The 23,972-nt window shown below is 41.5% G+C and overlaps 1 protein-coding gene across 1 annotated transcript in view; it reads right to left on the reverse strand.

Annotated features, from left to right (window-relative positions):
* Window positions 1-23,972, reverse strand: part of ARHGAP26 (Rho GTPase activating protein 26) — a 422,696-nt gene that overhangs the window by 272,062 nt on the left and 126,662 nt on the right. The window contains 4 exon segments of the mRNA XM_019424560.2: window positions 8,239-8,333; window positions 14,530-14,630; window positions 18,533-18,662; window positions 20,379-20,483. Of these exon segments, the coding sequence (XP_019280105.2) occupies window positions 8,239-8,333; window positions 14,530-14,630; window positions 18,533-18,662; window positions 20,379-20,483 (431 nt within the window).

Below are 23,972 nucleotides of genomic sequence, written 5' to 3' on the forward strand. Positions count from 1 at the left end.
TTGGTACTGGACAGAGAAAAGAGGTCTTTCTTCACCTTATTTGTGAAAGCTTGCAAAAGGAGGGCTTCAGGTTTGGTTTGGAAGAAAAATCAGGTGATGGCTTTTAAAAAGGAAAGTCCATTAGATTCAGAGTGCCTCAGTAAACTTTCTAACTTCACAGTCAGTAAATTCTCCAGCATATAGTAGTGCTTAATAAATGAGGGAGGGAGGGAAGGAGGGAAGGAGGGAAGGAGATAAGGAATGGATTCAGAATATTCTAGTCATGCCATCAATCTCTGTAAGAACAGAGGGATTAAGTCCCTGTGTTTGTTACATTTTTCTACAGCTTTCTGGTCCTCCAAGTTTGTTGGAACACTCGACACCCCAGTTTATACCTGTACTTGCGTGAGTAAGTGTGTATGTGTGTGTGTTTGTGTGTGCCCATTCTACAATCAAAGGTAAGCTCTGTGAAGGCAAGGACTAAGCTCGTCTTGGCCCCCATGTCAATAGCGGGAATGGGGCACTTAGTACCCTACATAATGTTTTCAAACATATTAACTCCTGTTGGAGTCAGCTAGTCCTGGAAAAAATAAAGCATTCTAATTGTTTCCTTTCCCCAAGTATAAACAACGCCCCTCAAGAGACTACACTGATTGAGTACATCACAATGAAGACTTTTGTTTCTATTATTTTCCATATGGTTTAGTGGCTCCTCCTGGAAAACATATGGGAGAAAATATCCATGTGTCACATCTGTGAGAAATTTCTTAAAAATAAACAAATCCAGGGATGCTGGGAGAAGACTGCCACCATGATCCTTTAGTTTGAACAAATATTTTCTCTACTTTTGCTTATTAACTGCAATAGGATGCTGCATGGTGGAGTCAATTATTCAAAGTGACTAAAGTGAGGCGTCGATTGGCAAGTATTAGTAACAGCTACTTTTAGATGGAATCCCGTTTCTACCCAGGGACTTCACACTGAACTCCCTCAAAAAGAGCTGACACAATTTAAGGGGGAAAAGTGATAAATCTAGTCTTTGTTCGATCAAGCAATATAAAATATAAACCTTCAAGTACTCGGTGCTATGGCAAGGTAAACCAAACAGGGCTTCTTTATTGTGATATAAGAAAGAATGATTTTTGTAAAGCTCACAAAAGCTTAGGCTACCTTCAAGAATAGCCAAAACAAGGAAGATAATTTATGTCAATATGCTGTTTGTGAAGTGAGGCTCCTTGCCAGTCAGATTATTCAACAAGTACATGTTGGGCCATCCATCTAAAAGGCTGTCAGGGATATTGCTGCTGCTGCTGCTGCTGCTTGAGGGAGGTCCTCCCTATTCAATACTGTGTTCATTTGCTCGGACTGCTGTAACAAAGTACCACAAATTGGGTTACACCCCAAGAAGAAATCCAGCCTCTCATACGTTTAGAGGCTGTCAAGTTCAAGAGCAAGTAGTTAGCGGGGTTCCTTCCGAGGTATGTGAAGGAGAATCCTCTCCATGCCTCTCTACTAGCTTCCGGTGTTTCCTGGCCAACCTTTGCCATTCCTTGCCTTGAAGACACATCGCCCGTATCTCTGCCTTCATGTTTGCATGGTTTTCTCCCTGTGTGCCTATCTGTCTCACTGTCCAAATTACTCCTTTTTATAAGGACATCAGTCATAGGGGATTAGGGCCCACCCTAATGACCTCACTTTAATTTGATTACCCCTGTAAAGACCCTATTTCCAAATAATTTTAATTTTTAGATACCGGGAATTAGAACTTCCACATGTGAATTGGGAAGTACACGATTCAACTCACAGTAACTATCTTCTAAGAAAGTAAGAAAATACTCCTCTTTGTACCATGTTGTGGCAATAGCCTACAACTACTCCAAGTGCTACACACTCATTTAAAGTCCTATTACAGTCTTAATGAGTCCTGAAATTCAACTTTAAAACACCACCAGAAGGGAAAAATCAAAGCAGTATCACATTGATTTAACAGACATAATATCTTGATCTAAGCAGATTTCACTTCATAACTGAAGAAAGACTCAAGAATTTCTACTAACAGTAACTTCTCAGTGTTGGTAACAATAAAACCCTTACAAAGGAAAGCCAAAGACATGAGAAACTAGTATCAGCCTGTGAAATATTTACTCAGAATAGTCAAGGGTCCTCAACAAACTCTTGGGTCTGAAAACTAGTTCTGAAAAACAGCATCAGAGGCAGGCACTAGAGAATAAGGGATAGATAAGATGTAATTATGTAGAATTATGTAACTATATGAAGTCAATATAGAAGGTTCTAAGATACTGAAAAGAGACTATAGGCCTAGTTGAAATACCAAAGGAAAAACAATTAGATAAAAGAATTAAAAGCAGATTTCTGAAATGTATTCGGTTTATAGACAATCTCTAACATACAGTTCAAGAACTATAGTTCTAAATCCTATAGCTCTGAATTAACAGTTAATTTGATTTCAAGCTTATTCATGAGTCAGAGTCACAATACAGCTTCCTTTAAGACAAATGTCAGAGACTAACCCCTTTTCATCAGAATTTGAGGACGAGCAAACTGACAGCATTGTATTATGATCCAATGAAATTAATCGATAAATGGCATTGTCACTATGATTTCTTACTCATGTTAGTCTCCCGCAATAAAGAGAAACGAATGTCATCTTAAAAGGGAGAAGAGGTATACCAAAAAAAACATAGCACTCATGGAACACCTGTGTGCATGTGTCCAGCCTGTGCTATCTGCATTGCCTATTTAAAGTATTAGCCATGTGAGGATTTTCTGAAGGTCACAAGGTAGTAAGTATAAGAACAGAAGCTAATTTGCAAGTTGAGTTCATCCATTTGTTTATGATGCCACGTGCAAGTGATTACAGTGAGAAAGCACTTCTCAGATTGCACAGCCAGGAAGTTGAACACACAGCAGGGTCTCTGAAACCCAAGTACTGACAGCACTGGGCTTATCACTGGAAAGCATTTCTAAAATACCCTCAGTTTTGAGGCAAGGTGCCCTGCAGTGAGCTCCAATACACATCAGTTCAAATCCCTACTGAGCCTTGGTGAAGACTCACACCTCTAAACCGCAGATTTCCCATCAGTAACAGGGATTAATGGAGCACAGTCCTCCTTGGACTATCGTGAGGATTACAGGAGACATGTATGAATGGCATTCAACTTCCAGAAAATGTTCTCTTTTGCTAGTTCCCTCACCCCTCCTCCATCTTGAACTTAAAAAGTGAGTTTTACTGTGGTTGTTGTGGTTGCTTTTTTCCTGGTCATCTAGCTATATTCTCCTCTCTAGGGGTAAGAATAAAGCTCCTCGGTAAAGGAGCTTGAGTTTTCTGGTTTTCTGTTTTGTTTCACTATTGTTCCTTGTTACAGTATTTCTAATAAGGAACCATTTTTATACACTGTGAAAAAACTGTACTGTGATATGCATGGTGTTTAATGTACTAATTATGAGTAAAAATAAAGGACAAATGAAGAGCTTGTTCCAAAAGTGGATTTCAGAGTCCCTCTCCCATAGAGTCAGACTATGTAGATCTGGGGCAAAGGCCTAGAAGGTGTAGTGGTTTTTTGTTTGTTTGGTTGGTTGGTTTTTTTAAATTTACATGCCAGTTAGTTAGCATATAGTGCAATAATGATTTCAGGAGTAGAATCCAGTGAGTCATCCCCTATGTAACACCCAGTGCTCATCCCAACAAGTGTCCTCCTTAATGCCCCTTGCCCATTTAGCCCATGCCCCCACCAACAACCCATGCAGTAACCCTCTGTTCTCCGTATATAAGAGTCTCTTATGTTTTGTCCCCCTCCTTGTTTTTATATTATTTTTGCTTCCCTTCCCTTATGTTCATCTGTTCTGTATCTTAAATTCCACAAGTGAAGTCATTCTCTAATTTTGCTTGTGTATATATACATATGGTACATATATACAAATGGTATATATATACACACCACATCTTCTTTATCCATTCATCTGTCGATGGACATTTGGGCTCTTTCCATCCGTTGGATGTTATCAATAGCACTGCTATAAACATTGGGATGCATGTGCCCTTCGAAATAGCACACCCGTATCCTTTAGATAAATACCAAGTAATGCAATTGCTGAGTCATAGGACAGTTCTATTTTTAATTTTTTGAGGAACCTCCATACTGTTTTCCAGAGTGGCTGCACCAGTTTGCATTCCCACCAGCAGTGCAAAAGAGATCCTCTTTCTCTGCATCCTCACCAGCATCTGAGGTTTCCTGAGTTGTTAATTTTAGCCATTCTGACAGGTGTGAGGTGGTATCTCAGTGTGGTTTTGATTTGTATTTCCCTGATGAATGATGTTGAGCATTTTTTCAAGAGTCTTTTAGCCACCTGGATGTCTTCTTTGGAAAAGCAACTATTTATGTTTTTTGCCCATTTCTTTACTGGATTATTTGTTTTTTGGGTGTTGAGTTTGATAAGTTCTTTATGGATTTTGGATACTAACCCTTTACCTGATTTGTCATTTGCAATTATCTTCTCCCATTCTGTCAGTTGCCTTTTAGTTTTGCTGATTGTTTCCTTTGCCATACAGAAGCTTTCTATGTTGATGAGGTCTCAAAAGTTCATTTTTGCTTTGGTTTCCCTTGCCCCTGGAGACGGGGTGAGTAAGAAGTTACTGTGGCCGAGGTCAAAGAGGTTGTTGCCTGTTTTCTCCTAGAGGATTTTGATGGCTTCCTGTCTTATGATGAGGTCCTTCATCCATTTTGAGTTTATTTTTGTGTATGGTGTAAGAAAGTGGTCCAGGTTCATTCTTCTCCATGTCGCTGTCCAGTTTTCCCAGCACCACTTGCTGAAGAGACTGTCTTTGTTCCACTGGATATTCTTTCCTGCCTTGTCAAAGATTAGTTGGCCATATGTTTGTGGAGTCCATTTCTGGCTTCTCCATTCTGTTCCATTTATCTGAGTGTCTGTTTTTGTGCCAGTACCATACTGTTTTGATGATTACAAAAAGCTATAGTTCTAACAAGCACACCCAAGGATGCTGGGCACAGGTGGTTCTCACCACACAGTAAGACATGCTGACATAACTCAAAGATGCTGACCTCCTAGAAGATCACTTCCTCAAGGCTATAGCCTCTGTTATAAAATAACATGAACTATCAGCACTAAGCCTAAAAGATAGAAGTATTTGACCCTAAAAACCCAACACATCGTACATTCTAGGTCAAAAACTACTACTTCAGCATTTATGTGTATCTTAGTAGAGTAAAACCTTAATTGCCAGTACATAAACGTTTATAAATACAACCATCTCCTCTTTTCCTTCCACATTTCCTAAGTGCTAAACTTGCATTTTACCCCTCTATCTCTCTAGCCATTCAGGTACAGGTGAAAATCTGTGGAAGACACAGATTGGAAAGACAGTGGAATCATCTCCTGGCTAAAGTGCACTGGGGAAAAACTAAGGTGTAAGAATCTTCCAGAAGACAGAACAATGGGCAGAGTTGCCAGGAATGCAGGTAAGAAATCCATGCAAATGCTTTTCCTTCTCTCCTTAGTCCCTTTCTGGATGGGTTAAGGAAAATGCAGAATGACACTGGAGTCACAACAGGATAGGTAAGGAAAACGCTGCAAAACTATAACCTAATCTTTGGGATCAAAGATGGTGACCTATATAGAACACATACAAGGTGTTTCATACATGTTCTGTGTTATTTTAGGTGACTGTCAGGTGGCCACACCTAGGTAGTGGCTGTTACTGGAGTTGCCAAGGGAAAGGCAAAGCAGGGAAGGGGGCAACAGCTTGCTGACGAGTAGGAATAACTTCAGGGGGGTCTAAGCTAGAGGAATATCCTTCCTTGCCTGGTACCTGGAACTCAGATGATTAAAGCAGAGAAATATTGCCTCCTGGGGATTAAGGGAAGAGGCATGGCTGTGGGCTGGTTCATTTTCATGTCAATGGCATGCTCCAGGCTTCGCCCTTTGCTATCTCTAAGAGTTGGCTAGCTCTGGAAGGGAAAGTCTATCCCCAGTCAGGAAGGTTTTTAAGGTGTCCTGACACCATAATATACAGAAAGTGTTAAATTTAAACAATACAACAGAACTATCCACTCACCTCCTGCTTACTAAAAGGAGATTTAGCAGCCTCTTTCTGAACTACAAACGAAACCCTTCCATGTCATCCTAAGGGAACCAGAGACAGCAGCTTAAGATAAATCCACTTCCCAAACCCACTCAGTATCTTCAATGTGACACATTTGCTCTCAGCTTTTAACTGGGACATGCAAAGCTTTTAAGGGGATAATAAAGGGGAAAGATGGTAGGAAGCATTTGAAAGGTGGAAATGAGACAGAGGCACCACGCTGAGTTTTAATTGCCTAAAGAGCAACTCGCCAAAACTTCTGTGAAGACTTCTGAGGCAGAAAACAGGAAAGCATGAAGCTTCGGAAATCATCTCTGAGCTGATTTTCACTCTAAGGGACAGCCACTGTGGGAGGTACACCCGTTTCCAAATAACCATGCGAAGAGATGCAGTCTCTACAAACAACAGTTGGCAAGGCAAACAACTAACTCTGCTTCTAAACACACACATCTTCTCCACCTCTGTCACAGACGCCAACAATAGGAATTCCCTTAGATTCCACGCTAAGAATAGAGAGCACACACGCGCTTAAAGCATCCTGAGTTAGGATTTGTTTAAAACCAAGAATCACCAGTTTTGGTGTGAGGTAGACATTTTGCAATTCCCCTTTGCTACCCTAGTTCAACCTACATCCCCATGCAACCCTCCCCACCCACATCCCCAAACACAGGGATACTGGGGTATCCAGTACTGGGGATACTCTCTTTTCTTCATAACATGAAGCATGACCATAACATGAAACAAACATAATTTGTTTACTTCTCAGCATTTAGAGTCTAACCTTACAAAATAATCAAGTCTGGTGAACACGTGGGACAAACTAATTAACAAATAACAATTTGCTGAGCATTTATTATTTGCCAGCCTGCCAAGTATTTTCCGAACATTATCTCCACGAATCCTTACAATTCTAGGAACTAGGTACTATTACCATCTTCATTTTCCAGGTAAGGAAATCACGGCCCTGAGAGATTAAGTAGTTAGCTGAAAGTCACAAGGCTATGAAGCAGCCAAGTCCAAATTTAGACCCCAGTTGCCTAACGTGAGAGCCCAAGCCCATGTGTAATGACTAAGTGCTGAAGAGATGAGGTGAGTTTCCATGATCTTGTGATTAAAGCTAAAAGGACATGTTCCCTCCATGGGAGCTCTAACAACCTCCAAGCAGTCACAGCACAGGGAGACATCATGCCACAAGAAGGCATTCCCAACTGCCAACACCCCACAAGGTACTCAGTCTCTGCATCTTATAGGATCAGGAAAGAGTGGCCAGAGATAAACGTTCCAGAAAGGGCAGAAGTACTGGCCTGACAAGATGGTGTATGTGTTTGGGGGGGGGGGGGGGGGTGGCGTGGATGGGTGGGTGGGTTTAAATAAAGGGGAGAAAGTAAATGGCATTAGAGGAGACTCATGCTGAGATTCAAGGATCTTTAATGCTGGCACTGCTGATCTTGAACAGATAGCACAAAAAAGCTTAGCACGTGGCTTTCACTCAAAGAATTAACCTGTTGCCAAGTAAAGTGTTTCAAAGAATTGGAATGTTGTCAAACTAGCTTAACACCATGAAATGGTACAACTTAATGAGACTCCATATATATTGAGGAATACAATGCACAGCTCCCTCTGCAAAAAGTGATTTCACAAGGGGTTTGCTATCTTTCCCAGGCACATACACACAGTGGTTGGTGAAATGCTACAGCTGAAAGCTTTTTTTTTTTTTTTTTAGCTGAGTACAACTTGTTCCACCCTTCACCTCACCCAATTCCTTTTGAACCATTTTTTAAATTAAAAAAAGTAAATATGTTTTAAAGTAAAATCTTAAATAGCTCACATAGTCATGCTAAACAGTTTTCTTTAAACACCTACTCAACCTCTTAAGAAATAACACCCATTCCTTCTCAGGAAACCCCTAATGTTAAAGCAAACCAAACCGGAGGCTCAGCACTGTACCTACAAGCGGGAGAAGCTATACTGATCCTTGCAGACCAGCAAGTGGCCTGAGGTCTGCTCCAAATTGCAGCAGGGTGGAGAAGGAGGGGGAGGGTGGGACTGGAGGACAGAAAAGCTCTGACTGAATGGAAAAAGTAAAAAATCCAAATTCAGTAGTTTTTGTTCCTGAGCAAAATGTGACAGCTACTCACCTGTCTACTGCTTCTACGTCAAAGCAAAACCTCTTCTCGATAGAGTCTGTTTTCCGCCGTGTGCAGGATTTCAGGATGACAGATTCATCTTCTCCCTGTTGGGAGCACACAGACTATCACGATGAGGCCTGGACATGGGCTATGCTCTGTGCCTCTGCAGCGTACCACAAGTACATCACACCAACGAGAGCAATCACTCCATCTTCTCAACCTGAGTGTTCACGACCACAGGAAGGTGGAATATTGATCCAAGACTCTCCCTCAGCTAACAGCCTCATGCATCTAAAACCTGTAAACCATGTTATACTTAACATGAAATATCTCTAGTTTTAGTTCACTTCTAGCACATCATGATGGTACAGCATCAACCCCTGCTGGATAAACTCTTGCTGATAATATTTGAGGCTGAGTTAATTTACAGGTTTGAAAAGGGTTACACAAGATGGCCTGCAGGCCTCCTCCTGACTCTGAGTTTCTATGGTCTTGAGTCAGTCATCATTTTTTCAGGAAAGCCTTCCTGGACCAGGTCAAATATCCCCAAGACATGTTCACATACACCATGTTCTTGGTCTCCCTCACAGCACTGATCATAGCTGCAATTGTCCATTGATGTGGGCAATGACTCCAATCATGTCTCTCTCCTCATTAGACTCTAAGCTCCCTGACAGCAGGGACTATCAGTTTTTACTGATTCCTGTGTACCCAGAGAACAAACTGGCCCAAGGACAGAGTAAGTGCTCAATAAATGGGTTTTAACAGCTTTAAAGAGGTATAACTAATGTGTAATCAACTGTACGTGTCTATTTATGAGTTTTAACATCTGTATACATCCATAAAATCAACACCATAATCAAGCTAATGAACATTTCCATCACCCCCAAAAGTTTCCTTGTGTTTTTGAATTCTATCCCTGCACCTAGTCTATCTAACCTCAGGCAAATACTGAATCTGCTTTCCGTCATACAAATTAGTTTGCATGCCCTATATAATTTTATATAAAGTGAATCACACAGTATGTGCCCTTTTATTTTGGACTTCTTTGACTTGGCACAATTCTGTGATTCACGTTATGCTGTTGTACAAACCAAGAGTTTGTTTCTTTTTACCACTGGGTAGTATCTCACCGTACAAATGGAATCTAACAGTTTCATCGCATAGTGCTCTCTCATTGCCTAAAAACAGAGGGGTTTCTATCCCTGATTTCTTTTCTTTTTTCCACATAAGAATTTCAAGTTCCTTGGGGCACCTGGTTGGTTCCGTCGATTAAGCATCTGGTTCTTAGGTATCAACTCAGGTCTTGATCTTACAGTCGTGGGATCAAGCCCTGCTTCAGGCACTGCACTGATAGTACGGAGCCTGCTTGGGATTCTCTCTCTCCCTCTCCCTCTCCCCCTCCCCTGGCCTGTGCCTGCTCTCTCTCTCTCTCTCTCTGAAAGTAAATAAAATTAAATTAAATTAAAAAAAAGAATTTAGTATTCCTGTTCCTCTTGCCCTTGCCAATCTTTTTCTCTGAACAAGGGGAAAAATTAGCAAACTTGTCTAGTTTGTTGAAATAGAAAATGTGACTGCATGTGGTACAACTTAACTACCCTCTAGAATCACAATACCACATAAAACACAGAAGACCTAGCAAGAGACAGTTTATGGAAAGTCACAAGCCTTCCATCTACTATCTACTTTGGGAATTGAGAACAGCGGATGTAAAGGCCTGTGGTCAGGGTCCATGGGCCTGGGAGGAATTTAAAGCTAGGCAGTATGGCTGAATCCCAGAGCGAGAGGCAAAGTGGCATGAGAAAGAGTATAAAGGAATCAAGAGCCACATTATGCAGATTGTGGTCCTTATCCTGAGAGCACAGGAAAAATAATGAGGGGGTTCAAGCAAGGGAATGGACAAGGTCAGCTCTGGGCCGCCCCAAACCTCACACGGAGAGTGGCCTCATCTCAGAGGCTAGGATACAGGGGACTTCTGTTTCACCACACAGAGGGTCTGGTCTCCAAGATGATGGAACATCTAGTGGCCTAAAACTAAGAAAAAAGCAGGTACTTTTAAAGAAAAATAACGCAAATAAAATGGACAGCAAAGTGAAGAAAGGGGAATAAAAAAGCCCGTTAGGAAAAAAAAAAAAACACCACATTATCCATTTTAAGTCTACCTCCACCTCCTAAGAGAGCTTTGTACAAACACATATATGGAAGATGCCACATGATTCTCCTGTACAAATGGAGATGCGATCACCTCTAGACAGCCAGTCTTCATATTCCCTCTACCCTAAAGCTGAGGAAATAGAGTGACATCATGGAAAGCTACTGTTTTATATATATTTTTTCTATGATTTCTATTTTCTAGAAAATATTAGCAGCAGCCACTCTGACTCAAGAGATGCAGACTCCAGAATCAGGGTCTGAGTATTGGCTTTGTACCTCAGGACTTGTATGGCTTTATAAATCATTTTCTCTTCTAGACCGCCATTTCCTCCTTTATGAAGGAGAAAACTGGATCAAACAGGATAATACAGGACAATACAAGGACTCAGAAAAATGTAAAATAAACTTAAGGAATGATTAGGAAAAATAATTACTGTAATATCAACCCCCTAACACAGAACTCATCATGTGTCAAGATCTGTTCCAAGAGTCTATGTACTAATTCACATAAACTTCTTAACAACCCAGTGAGGTGTTTACTATTACCTCACTAAATACTTAGGAGTCCCAAACATCTACCATTACTGGCCTCTGCATTCACTTTCAAGTGGGATAAGACCAAACACGAGGGAGTTAGTTCTTCTTTTAAGCTTTAGGAAAGCACAAGGTAAAAGGCCCCAAAATAAAGACTGAGAGAGAATAATTGAGTGAAGCTCACTTCTAGAAAGACAGAATTCAAAAAGGACCATGGCTCAACCCAAGGAAGTGAGTCTAACTCTATTTCCATTGCATGAAAACTAGGGCACAACTAATGAGTGGTGCCTACTATCACTTCCGATTCTGTCATTTCTTTATGTTTCTCTATTTGAACGATGTTGTTTTCCTGAGAGTTCTCCACCCCTGACTGGAAACATTAATAGGGCTTTGGGGGTTTTTTTGCTATAATACATGGAAGAAAAAGAGATGCTGATAGATTCCTGTATTGTGGCCCAAGTAAAAGAAAGCCAGGAAGAAAAATTCAAAGTGGTAGACAGCAAGGAGGCAGCCTGGCAGAGTAACTAACACTCTTGACAAATGCATCTAATGTTACTGAGCCTGGCAGTCCGATTTCAAAGATGGTGGGTGCTCTTGGTCTCTGTAAAGCACCCCCCGCCCCCCCCACACACACACCCAACACATGGTACCATAATGAACCACACAGAGGACCAGAGATGGCATGCTCATTACCAAAGACTCATTTATCAATATATTGGAAACAGCTTAAAAATTACTTCAACTACAAAAACAGAGAAGTTATGCTAAATGGAGTCTGAAGATTCGAACAGATGAAAAATATAAATACTTCTCTTAAAAATATTTAGCCATCTCCCAAAGGAGTTATGTCCAGAAGGAGATATGGGGAGGAGGCAAAATTCGAAGTGATAATTGATAAGAATTTCTCAAAGTTACTGAAAGACACCAATCCCCAAATACAGAAGGCCCCAAATTCCCAAGTACAACAGAATGGGGGAAAAAGTCACACATAAGACCATCATAATGAAATGTCCAACACCAAAAGGAAAAAACAGAAGACATTAAGAGCAGCCAGAGAAAAAAATGGATCACCGGAAGAGGAAATGCATTCAGGCTGCAGTGAGCAAGCTGGGAGGAAAGGACAAAGGCCGGAGCACAGCAGAGAGCTCCACAGCAGTGACTGTAGGGCATGTGAGGATCAGAGCCAGCTGCAAGAGTGTTTCTCTGCCACAGGAGCCTCACGTCACTGGGTGTGACTCTGCATCCTCTCCCAGTTAAAGTGAGTGGGCTTGGTGGGGGCTTCTGTGACTGCTTCAACCAACAGAGCAAAAGGAAGGCTATATGACTTCTGAGGCTACATGGGGTCTCCGCTTTCATGCTGGAATATTCCCTCTTGACACCTTAAGCTGCCCTGAGGCCACCAAGCTGTGAGGAAACCCAAACTACCTCCCACGGAGAGACCAGATGGACAGGCCCTGAGACTATCCAGAGCAGGAGGGAAACAGAGAAGGGGAGGAAGAAGGAGATCAGAAGAAAGGAAGAGAGCCATGGCAGACCAGCCTTGAGCAGCTTCAAACCCTCACTGTTGCAGCCCCAACCATCTGATTAAAACCACCTGAGAAACCCTGAGCCCAATTCCTGACCCACAGAATCTGTGAGAAATACTAAAATGACTCATGTAGTTTTAAGAGTTGCTAAATTTTTTGGTCATCTGTTCCACAGCAACAGATAATCGCAACACTCACACCCACCAACTGGCAGCTCTCTTTGTATCAGGTAAGAGCGATATCCATCAGCTTCACAGGACAAAACCATCCAAGAATTTCTAGCCTCCAAACACATTTGACATACTTACTACTGTATGCATATGAAATACAAGAATCTTTCTTAGTTGCAGTTCCTAATAGAACTTAAAGCTAAAAATAATCGTCTTGCTTTAATTCCCGTCTAGGGTACCATTCCTCCTGGAACTATTATGTAAAAAATTAAGAAAATTACCGCAAAGCCATGTTAAGAGAAAGGAACAAAGTTCGAGCTATCACAATCTCCAATTTCAAGATATACTACAAAGCTGCAGTAATCAAAACAGTATGGTACAGGCACAAAAAGAGACATTACGGATCAATGGAACAAGATTTACAGAGGCCAGAAATAAACCCACACCTATATGATCAAGTAATCTACAACAAAGGAGGCAAGAATATACAATGGGGAAAACACAGTCTCTTCAACAAATGGTGCTGGGAGAAGTGGACAGCTACATGCAAAAGAAACGGGACCACTTGCTTACACCATACACAAAAATAAACTCAAAATGAATTAAAGACCTAAATGTTAGACAGGAAACCATGAAATTTCTAGAAGAAAACATAGGCAGTAATTTCTTCATCATTTGCCACAGAAACATTTTTGTATGTCTCCTCAAGCAGGAGTAACAGAAGGAAAATTAAACTATTGGGACTATAACACAATAAAAAGCCTTTGCACAGCAAAGAAAACCACCAACAAAATGATAAGGCAACCTACTGAATGGGGGAAAGTATCTGCAAATCATGTAACTGATAGGGGGTTAATATCCAAAATATTTGAAGAACTTCTGTAACTCAACACAAAATAAACAATCTTACTGAAAAATGGGCACAAGACCCAAACAGATACTCTTTCCAAACAAGACACACAAATGGGTAGCAGGCACATGTAAAGATGCTCAACATCGCTAATCATCAGGGAAATACACATCAAAACCACAATTACATATCACCTCACACCTCTCAGAATGACTAAGGTTAAAAAAAGACAAGAAATTACAATGGTTGGTGAGAATGTGGAGAAAAAGGAACCCCTGTGCACTGCTGGTGGGAATGCAAATTACTATAGGCACTGTGGAAAACAGTATGGACATTCCTCACAAAACTAAAAGTAGAGTTACCATATGATCTAGCAATTCCACTACTGGGTATTTACCCAAAGAAAACAAATACCGATACAAAATACAAAAAGATATATGCACCCACCTTCTGCAGTATTATTTACAATAACCAAAATATGGAAGCAACCAATTGATAGACACATGGCTACAGAAGATGTGAGAGATAGATAGGTAGGTAGGTAGACAGACAGACAGACAGATAGACAGAGAGAGACAGGAATATTACTCAGCCATGAAAAAGAATGAGATCTTCCCACTGGCCACAACATGGATAGATCTAGAGGCTATAATGCTAAGTGAAGTAAGTCAGACAGAGTAAGACAAATACCATAGGATTTCAATCCCATGTGCCATTTAAGAGACAAATGAACCAACAAAGAAAATTTTAAAAAGATGGACAAAAAAGCAGACTCTTAAATATGAAGAACTGGTGGTTACCAGAGGGGAGGGGAGTGGGGGCATGGGTGGAATAAAGGGGGTTAAGAGTACAGTTATTGTGATGAGCACTGAGTAATATATAGAACTGTTGAATCATTACATTACGTACCCAAAACTAATTTAACACTATATATTATACTTCAATTAGAAATTTTTTTAAAAAAGAAAATTACAGTGCAGTATCGAAGATGTTACTTAACACTAGCATTATAATCAACCTATGTTAGCCAAGCAAATCAAGCATGAAATTAAAAAAATGAACTTACCCCCTTTCCTCCTGACTTTTGGTCAAATGGTACCATGGTGATTTGTTTGGAATCCCGTTGATAGGTACAGTAGTGCTTCACCCAAGAAGTTCCAAAGTGCCCTGCAAGGTAATGTTTCCCATGAAGCATCTCCATGTGTCCAGTGCATACTGGAAACACACACAACCCATAACCCACAATGCTCATCTCCCCTTCAACTGTTTCTAGGGGCAATATACTGGAAGAGGAAGAAATCTGATCCTACAGGCTGGAACTGGAAACGACCCAGGGCTTTCCCCAGGGGCCAAGGAAGACCGTTTCCCACTAAATGCTGCATCCAAGGAGTCTTAAAATATAAGGGAAGGAGAGGTTCCCTGGGGAAATTAATTCACTTTCCCATCATTAATCTCCACTTGACATTTCCTTTCCCTTGACAGGATTAAGATGACTGAGGAAAGAACAGAAGAGCTCCTCAGAGTGCCTGTCACTGTCCCCATCTGCTGTGACGACTTCATGCTTCCCACAGCTGCTCTGCGAGTCTCTGCAAAGACATACATGGATTCTGACCTACTGCCAAACCCCTCATTTGTACTTTAGCAGAACTCAAGCAGACAGGCCAACTCTGACACAGAGATGTAAATGGGAGGGACTATAAATACCCCAAAGTAATGTGAGAGGTCTGTCCCTCAATACTGTCCCTCAGGAAAGGCAGACATGCCTCACAGTCAAATCCTGACAGTCCTCGATTTTCCCTGGTGGTCAGCCAATTACTTTATTTTGAATTAAAAATATTATTAGAGGAAGAAGGCATAATTAGCATTATTAGCCTCCAAGGTCCTCAGTCAACACTAGCCTTACAGGCTCCTGGAGATCACAGAGCAGAAATGGTTGTTTTTCGTTTAAAAGAATAACATGAGATTTAACAAAGATTTAGTAATTAGTTTTTAGGGTATCAGCGCCCATTTCAAGTGTGAAATGTCAATTAGTAAACTAAAAAATAAAAAGCAATATAGTAAGTGCCTACATTGAAGCATCAAAGACAAAAATACCAACCACTGTCATTTATTTTTGTGGCTTAGAGAAAGAATTCCAGTTATAGCACAACACAAAGATTCCAAAAGCGCTATTATCTTAGAAACACTTTGAGCATCCAAGCAAGTAAGGCCAGTAATGGATTTAGCCTACCGAATAGACGAGAAATCCTTAAGTCCATACTGACAATAGAATGATGGCTAGGGGCACCTGGGTAGCTCAGGAGGTTGAGCATCCAACTCTTGATTTCAGTTCAGGTCATGATTTCACATTCATAGGATTAAGCCCCATGTCGGGCTCCACATTGACACTGTGAAGTCTGCTTAGGATTCTCTCTCTCTTTCTCTCTGCCCCTCCCACACTCACATGCTATAAGTAAATAAACAAACATTTAAAAAAAAAAAATTTTAAAAGGGGCACCTGGGTGGCTCAGTCACTTAAGTGTCTGACTTTGGCTCAGGTCATGATCTTGCAGCTCCCGAGTTCAAGCCCGCAAGCCCGCGTCAGGCTCTGTGCTGACAGTTCAGAGCCTGGAGGCTGTTTCAGATTCTGTGCCTCCTTCTCTCTCTGCCCCTCCCCCACTCGTGCTCTGTCTCTGTCTCTCTCAAAAATAAACAAACATTAAAAAAAACAACTTAACATTTTTTTTAAAAAAAATGGACAGATGGATGGGAAAGGAGAGGAGAGAATGAGACAGGGAGGGAGTCACTTGCTTATAGTACACTAAATCGCAACTAATAAATGTGGAGAAAGTGCCAGAGCTGAGAAATCACCACTTTGCAACCAACATATTAACAATCATGTAGGCAAGAATTGCCGACAGATGCTAAGTCTATAGAGGGCAAAGTTTGATGAGGAGAAGGGTCTCCCCATAGACTGTTAATTAGCTACGAGGGAAAAATAGTAACTGCATAGTGGATAAACCAAATAATACCTTGACTGAGTGACCAAAAACAACATCACCACTGAGGGGCAGATGGCCATCCTGTGCCCCTGGATGTGGGACCCAGAGAAGAAAACTATTTGACAAGGGACACCTAACCTGAATCTAATTATCGGGAAACAGACAAACCCACAGCGAAGAAAATTCTAGAAAAGAACTGCCCTATATTCTTCAAAAATGTCAATGTCACGAAAGACAAAGAAAAGCTGAGGCCCTTGTTACAGAATAAAGGAGTCTAAAATGGTCACAAGTAAGTGCAGTACAAAGTCGTATCTACACAGAAGGAAAAGAAAATGCTTTATAAGGGCTAATGTCAGGGACAACTGACAAAATTGGAATATGAACTATCATTTGCATTAAATATCTTATCACTGTTAACTGCTGGACATGGTAACTATACTGTGGCTACATAAAATAAAATCCTTATTTTTAAAAAGTGTACACTAAAGTAAAGGAGCATGAGCTATGCAACCTGTTCTCAAAAGGCTCAGAAAAAATGGAAATGTGTGTCTCTGTGACACGTGTACACATACCCACCAAGAAAAAGAAAGAGAGAACTGTGGGAAAAAGGTAAAAATTCATGCATATGGATAAAGGGCATATGGGGTTTCTTTATACTCATCTTGTAATTTTTCTCTAAGTTTCAAATTTCTAAGTGGTAAGTTACCAAAACTTGCAAATGAAAACAGCCGTATCCCATTGGTATGCTCTGGACTAATGTGTTAGAGAATTAAAATCTAGCTCTAATAAAGACATTCATGTTTCAAAAAGCATGTGAGGTGTGTGAATAAAATTGGGTAACAAATGTGAGTGCGCCAAATTCATATATATAGGGGAACAGTATTAATAAATTAAGTATTACAAGTGGACACATATTCAAGATGACCTTAAACTTTTTGGGATGGATCTCCTCATTGGGCAAAAAAGCTATCACCTTACATTGAGGCCTACACAAAACACCACTACAGTACCCTCCATCTGTTAAAACCTCAACAAGCTCATCCCTGTAATAAAACCCTCATGACGGCCAACGCCTCCAACCTCAAACCCCACGACTGCCCCCATTATGGCCAGGCAACAATTTGAAGCCCAAGCAAATTTTTGAGGAATCACTGACTAAAATAATCAATGAAATCAAGTGTTCTGTTCCATCAGGAAGCTTCTAGGAGTAAAGACAGTTGCTTCGCACTCAGACAACAGAAGGGCAGTAAAGAGCACAAAACCAGCAAATCTCTGAAAGGAGTAACATGCTCCACCGAAAAAGTAGGGCAGACTAGGTAACTATCCATTGAAGAAAAAAAAAAATTACCTTCTCTTATCCCTACCACTTTGTAAGCTAAGTCTGAAAGTGCTACCCTCAAAGCATAGCCCTGTCAAAAAAGCCTCTCCCCAGGCCTAGTGCAGGAGTTTGTGAGTCATCACAGAAAAGTCTGGATTAGCAGCACCTGGCATTTCTTTCCTTGACATCTCATCGGCAGGACAATGGATTTCTCCTCCTACCTCTTGGAGTAAGCTTGTGTTTCTACTTTTCATAAAATTTCAGTGTTGAGATGACAGCAGTTGAAGAGAGGAAGGAGAGGACCTAAGTCATGACTATGTGGTCCTTGCTGAAACCAATCTTGAAGTAAACAAAATCACTCCATATTAAATCCACCCAAAGATATGACAGCTGATAGAAAATAAGGTCTAGCATACAAGGCCGGTCCAAAGCCTCTATGCCAAACGTGTGACGATAAACCCATGCTAAGTGTGCAGACACCTCAAGCTTGACACTACGGAGAAAAAAAAAAACCATCACAGGGCTTCACTGAATTCCAGGTCCCCAAGGGAATTCCCAGTGATAAAGAACAAAGAACACAGCATTTGGAGGGTGGACAAGACCTTATGAACATCTCTGCCTTAAAAAGCCCAGCTATAAGCTACCTTCATTCACCCAAATCTGTAATTACAGAACCACTGCTCTAGGCCAGGCACTACTAGGTACACCCTCCACATCCTGGCTAAAAGGCGTGAGCGTAACCCAAGCTCTGGTTCATCACTGGCACTCACGTTTCTCCTGAACGTACAGGTACCCTTCCATGGTGTAGGGACTGATGGTCTTGTGCTCAAGGGGATTCTCCTTCATCTTTTTCATCAGTGATTCCACTTCTGACCTGGTACCTTCGAAGCGGTTTCTTGTCTAGGATGAAAGGAATTTTATTCACATCAAAGAAATGAAACCTTATTCCCAACCGTAACAACTCAAAACATCAACCTAGTGAACCCTCAGATCGAAAACCAGGTAACAGTCAGCCACCTAGGAATTAGGCAAATGCTTTCGAGAAATACCCATTGACCTTAAAGTCCTATACCAGAATGACTCTCAAATGCTCAAAACCATCAAAATCACCTGGAAAATATGGAGAAAATGCAAATGTCCAGGCCTCACCCCTAAAGATTAATTTAGTACCTCTGGACCCAGAAATGTGCATTTTAAATAAGCATCCCAGGGGTGCCTGGGTGGCTCAGCTGGTTAAGAGTCCGACTTTGGCTCAGGTCAAGATCTCACGGTTTGTGAGTTCGAGCCCCGCATCAGCATCTGTGCTGACAGCTCAGAGCCTGTAGTCTGCTTCAGATTCTGTGTCTCCCTCTCTCTGCTCCTCCTCCACTCACATTGTCTCTCTATTTCAAAAATAAATCAAAAGTTTAAAAAATTAAAAAAAAATAATAAGCATCCCAAGGGATTCTGATTCAAGTGGCTCACAGGAAATGGTCTTCACAGTCCCCTTCAAGACAGAAGAACTTACTTCTCCAGCTATAGGGAATATTACTTGCTAATGGTTCATAGATGGTCCCCTCCTGAAAAGGGAGCTGCTTCACTCAAGGTAATCTGCACCCCAGCACTAGTCAAGGCTAGGGGCAAAGGGGGAAGGGGTCCCAAGCCCGGCACCCTTTCTTTTTTTCCCCACACTCTGAAGGTCCATGCCAGCGCCAGGGTGCCCCAGGGCACTGACTGAGGCCTCACAGCTCAATTTCTCCTGGAGGGGTCTGCTGCCCTCTCTCTCCCAGGTGATTCTGCTAACCCTGCTCCCCTATAAACCTGCCGCAGGTAAACCTCCACTTCAGAGTCTACCTTCGGAGGAGGAAGGTGGCCTAAGGGGAAGCCATGCTTTGTGAAACCTTGTCTGTGACTCTGCAACTTCCTGTTTTCCAAAACAACAAAGAGAACCATAGGGCAAAAGGCTCCAGGCTTCTAAACCCATGCAGTACAACCCGCAAGGACACACCTGGGTTTCTTTGCTACACAGGATCATCTAGAGACAAAGACAACATACAGACTAACACAGCCAGTCATACAGCGAAGAAGGGGCTTGAGCCTGCTCACTGCTAACCAAAGGGCCCTTAGCAGGATTCGGAGCATCAAAAGGTCCTGCTGGTTAAAATCTGGGGAAGGAGACTGGGAGTCAACAGCTCTGACTTGGATTTCCTGTCAGCCTTACTGAAAGCTGAACAAGAGTACATCCTTTGAGCTGGAGGCCAGCATGTATGCCCCACCCCCATCCCCTGAACACACTCCAAGGTTCTTGTGGCCAGGCAGCTAGATGCACAGAAGGGAGGCTGGGCCTTCCACTGCCAAAGGAAATCCTGATCCTGGTGCTACAGATTTAAAACAAAAATAGCAGGACTTCCGAGAACATAAATAGTGCTTAGAAATAACGGAAAAAAGGATGATGCTCTAACCTGGGGCCACCAAGCACCCGAGAAATGCCTGCCCCCAGCTGCCCTTTGAACCCAAGCAAGACCCATGCTCCTCATGCATTCTAATCCACGTAAGTGATCTCTATGCAACCAGACCCATACTTTGTTCTTTCCTTTCCTGAACCAGGGAAAGGAAGCCTGCCCCTTGGCCACTCACGTTCTGTATGCTAATGGTCAACTGCGTCTTGAAGTCACCGAAGTCCTTGGCCAGTTCATAACCATGGTGATAGAAAGTGAAGAGTCCTTGCAAGAACGCCAGTAGCTGTAAGGCAGGAAGGAGAGCAGAGGTCACATCAGCACGCTAAAGAGAGATTATGAAGCTTTATCGGAATTCCCAACCTTGGTTTGAAAGCCTCGAATAAAGTAATAAAAATGCCTATCATTTAATGAGTGCTAGCTACTTGCATGCCCGACACTGTAATGTCTTATGCCTGCCCTCACTAAATGCTCATAAAGACCTAGAAGTTGAGTACTATTGTTGTCTTCATTTTAATATTGAGAAAGCAAATTCAGAAACATTAAATAACTCACTCCAAAATCTTAAGTAACAACCAGGATTTGAAACCAGATTCACCTGGCACCAACATCCAAGCTCATACTCTGAGCCTCAGCACTTTCTAAGAAAATCACTTCTTCAGAAACTGAAGACCAGTCTCCAAGTGCAACTCAGTCTCCTTCAAATACATCTGTAGTATCAGGGTACCATGCAGGAAAGTACGGTTATACTGAGAGCCAACAAAGAGGGAAGACAAGGAAGCTGTATGTCCCAAGCCTACAGTGTAACAGGCAAAGTTAAAAAAAAAAAAAAAATCACCCAGAGCAGGCTTCAGCTCAAGTGTGCTTCTGTGCTTTCCTTTAAGCAGGTAAACACTATGGATGCCGTAATTAAAATATTCCCATGTTTCCACATTTTCAGTTATGATGGCTCCCCTAAATTCTCCTTTAAATCCCCCTAAGCTAAAACATAGTAAGTCCATTCCTCCATTTCCTCCCAGCACCTACACGCAAACCTACTGTTGTTAGGTTTCCCTTGCCCCTTCCCAAACTCTACACATCCTGCCTCAGTACCAAACCTCAATCGGAAGAAAGGACTGTAATAAAAGTCTAAACAAGGTTTAAAAGAACCACAACTTTACTTTGTTACAAGCTCAGTCATACTGCATTTGGGGACCATCCCTGTGGTCCGAGTGGTCCACTCTGATTTCACTGACCTGCCTCCAATACATGTTACATAAAGATACAGCTGCTTTAAACAGATGTTGGCAAGGATGTGAGAATGCAGGAAAAGAGGAACCCTCTTGCACTGTTGGTGGGAATGCAAAGTGGTGCAGCCACTCTGGAAAACGGTACTGAAGTTCCTCAAAAAATTACAAATAGAACTACCCTACAACCCAGCAATCGCACTATTAGGAATTTATCCAAAGGACACAAAAATGCTGATTCGGAGGAGCACATGCACCCCAATGTTTATAGCAACATTATCAACAATAGCCAAATTATGGAAATGCCCACTGACCTATGAATGGATCAAGAAGATGTGGTGTGTGTGTGTGTGTGTGTGTGTGTGTGTGTGTATATATATATATATATATATATATATATATATAGGAATACTACTCAACAATGAAAAAGAATGAAATCTTGCCATTTGCAACAACATGAATGGAACTAGAGGGTATTATGCTAAATGAGATAAGTCAGAGAAAGACACATATCATGATTTCAATCATATGTGGAATTTAAGAAACAAAACAGATGAACATAGGGGAAGAAAATGAAAAATAAGATAAAAACAGAGAGGGAGACAAACCATAAGAGACTCTTAAACACAGAAGAAACAGGATTGCTGGAGGGGTGTTGGGTGGGGGATGGGCTAAACAAGCAAAGGACATTAAGGAGGGGAACTTGTTGGGATGAGCACTGGGTAGTGTAGGTAAGTGATGAATCACTAAATTCTATTCCTGAAATCATTATTATACTATATGTTAACTTAGATTTAAATAAATATAAGAAAGATAAAGCTGCTTTGCTTTACATTGTTTAATTTTCCAGTCCCTAAACTAACATACCTTTAGTAATTAAACATAATCTCATTTTTTTTTCACCTACCTCTACTCCTCTACTCTTCTGAGAGGCAGCGCTAATAATGTTCACAAAGGAAAATTCAGCCCATGGTAAGAACTAAGGTATGTGCTACTCTCCCTTAGTTCAAAGGAAAGAACAATCTTTAGACTAAGCCACATGACCAGCCCACTTTATCAAAGAGCTCTGTACTGTGAAGTAAGGCAAAATCCAGCTTTTAATAATAAGAAATCCTGACTTCCCCCCTATTATCCCCAGAGCAACTATCCCCTTAGATCCTCATGGGAGGTTGAGAAGCAGGCCCAGCTGGGTCCTCTGTTTCAAAAACTATCTAGTGACACCATATATAGATCACTAACATAAATCAATTAAAGCGTGGTACACCACATAGAATCACCAAAGACTAATAATGAATTCTTTTCTTCAAAGATGATAGAAGCTTTTGAACTCGCTCTATATAAAATACATTTTGGGGAGGAAAGCTCATGATTTTCCTCCTGGAAGGCTCCAGTAATAGAGAAGAAGGAGCTCTTAAGCCAAACCTAGTGTCAGTGTTTACAATGAAAACTGTTTTTTCTGATCTCTTCCTTCCCCCACTCCCCCACCCCACCCGTCACTGAATGCTCCGCCCATCAATTTTCCAAGGCACTGAACCATCCTCTCCTGGAGAGTAATGCAGAAGATAAGCAGCTAATTCTAAAGTCATTCCTCCTATTAACTCTGATTTATCTTCCACTTAAAGTCAACAGGGCCTCTCACACCAAATGTAATTAAACACACTCCAGAAGCTCACGAACACACCACCTGGACGTGCACACAAGTGCTCCAAAGGCAGAAAGTTACTAGTATTTATTTTGGTTCTCACTTCCTTTGGTGTCATGCTTCATTGTTCATTCGTCGATGGGAAATGATTCCATAGATATTGTTGACTTTGGCCCACTTCCCTCCTCCCCTGGCAACATATCTCTTCCCCACCCCATCCCCACCTTCTGACATCCCCTCCCCACACAATGCATGAACCTTTGAATCTATCACCCAGTGGGAAATGAAAGACCACTTCCCAGTGGGTGGGCGAGACCCACAGAAAGACCCCAAAGATGGGATCATCTGTCTGCCTCAAAGGAATTCTTGTACTCAAACCCACAGGAGACAAGCTCGTTGGAGCCCCACCTTGGCTGGCAGAGAAGCAGCACATCCACACAGACTCTCCCCTGAACAGTCAGCAATGCAAAATCACAGCATGACAAAGGAAATACCAAAGAAAGACCTTCTCCACCTCCCTCTGCCTCCTTCCCCCGTCCCTGTTTTCCTCAGAAAGTAAGAAAAATCTATTTCTATTTCCTACCAGACAACATAAGTTATATGTATTTTTTAAGTAAGTAAAAATGTAACTGCTTCATTTAGTGACAGCTGCATCATTCCGGACTATCTGCTAAATTTAGATGGTTTCCATTCATACAACAAAGCTATTGTTATAGGCTGAATTGTGTTCCCCTACCCCAACAAAAAAACAAAATTATGTTAAAATCCTAACCCCAGTAGCTCAGAATGTGATTTTATTTGGAACTAGTCTTTATGAAGGTAATCAAGTTAATGTTAGCCAGTAGGCCCTGATATAAAATGAATGGTGCCCTCATAGAAAGGGGATACAGTATTCGTACAGAGAAAC

Source organism: Panthera pardus, unplaced genomic scaffold, assembly GCF_024362965.1.
Source record: "Panthera pardus isolate Hobbes unplaced genomic scaffold, ASM2436296v1 HiC_scaffold_2, whole genome shotgun sequence".
Classification (NCBI taxonomy): Eukaryota; Metazoa; Chordata; class Mammalia; order Carnivora; family Felidae; genus Panthera; species Panthera pardus.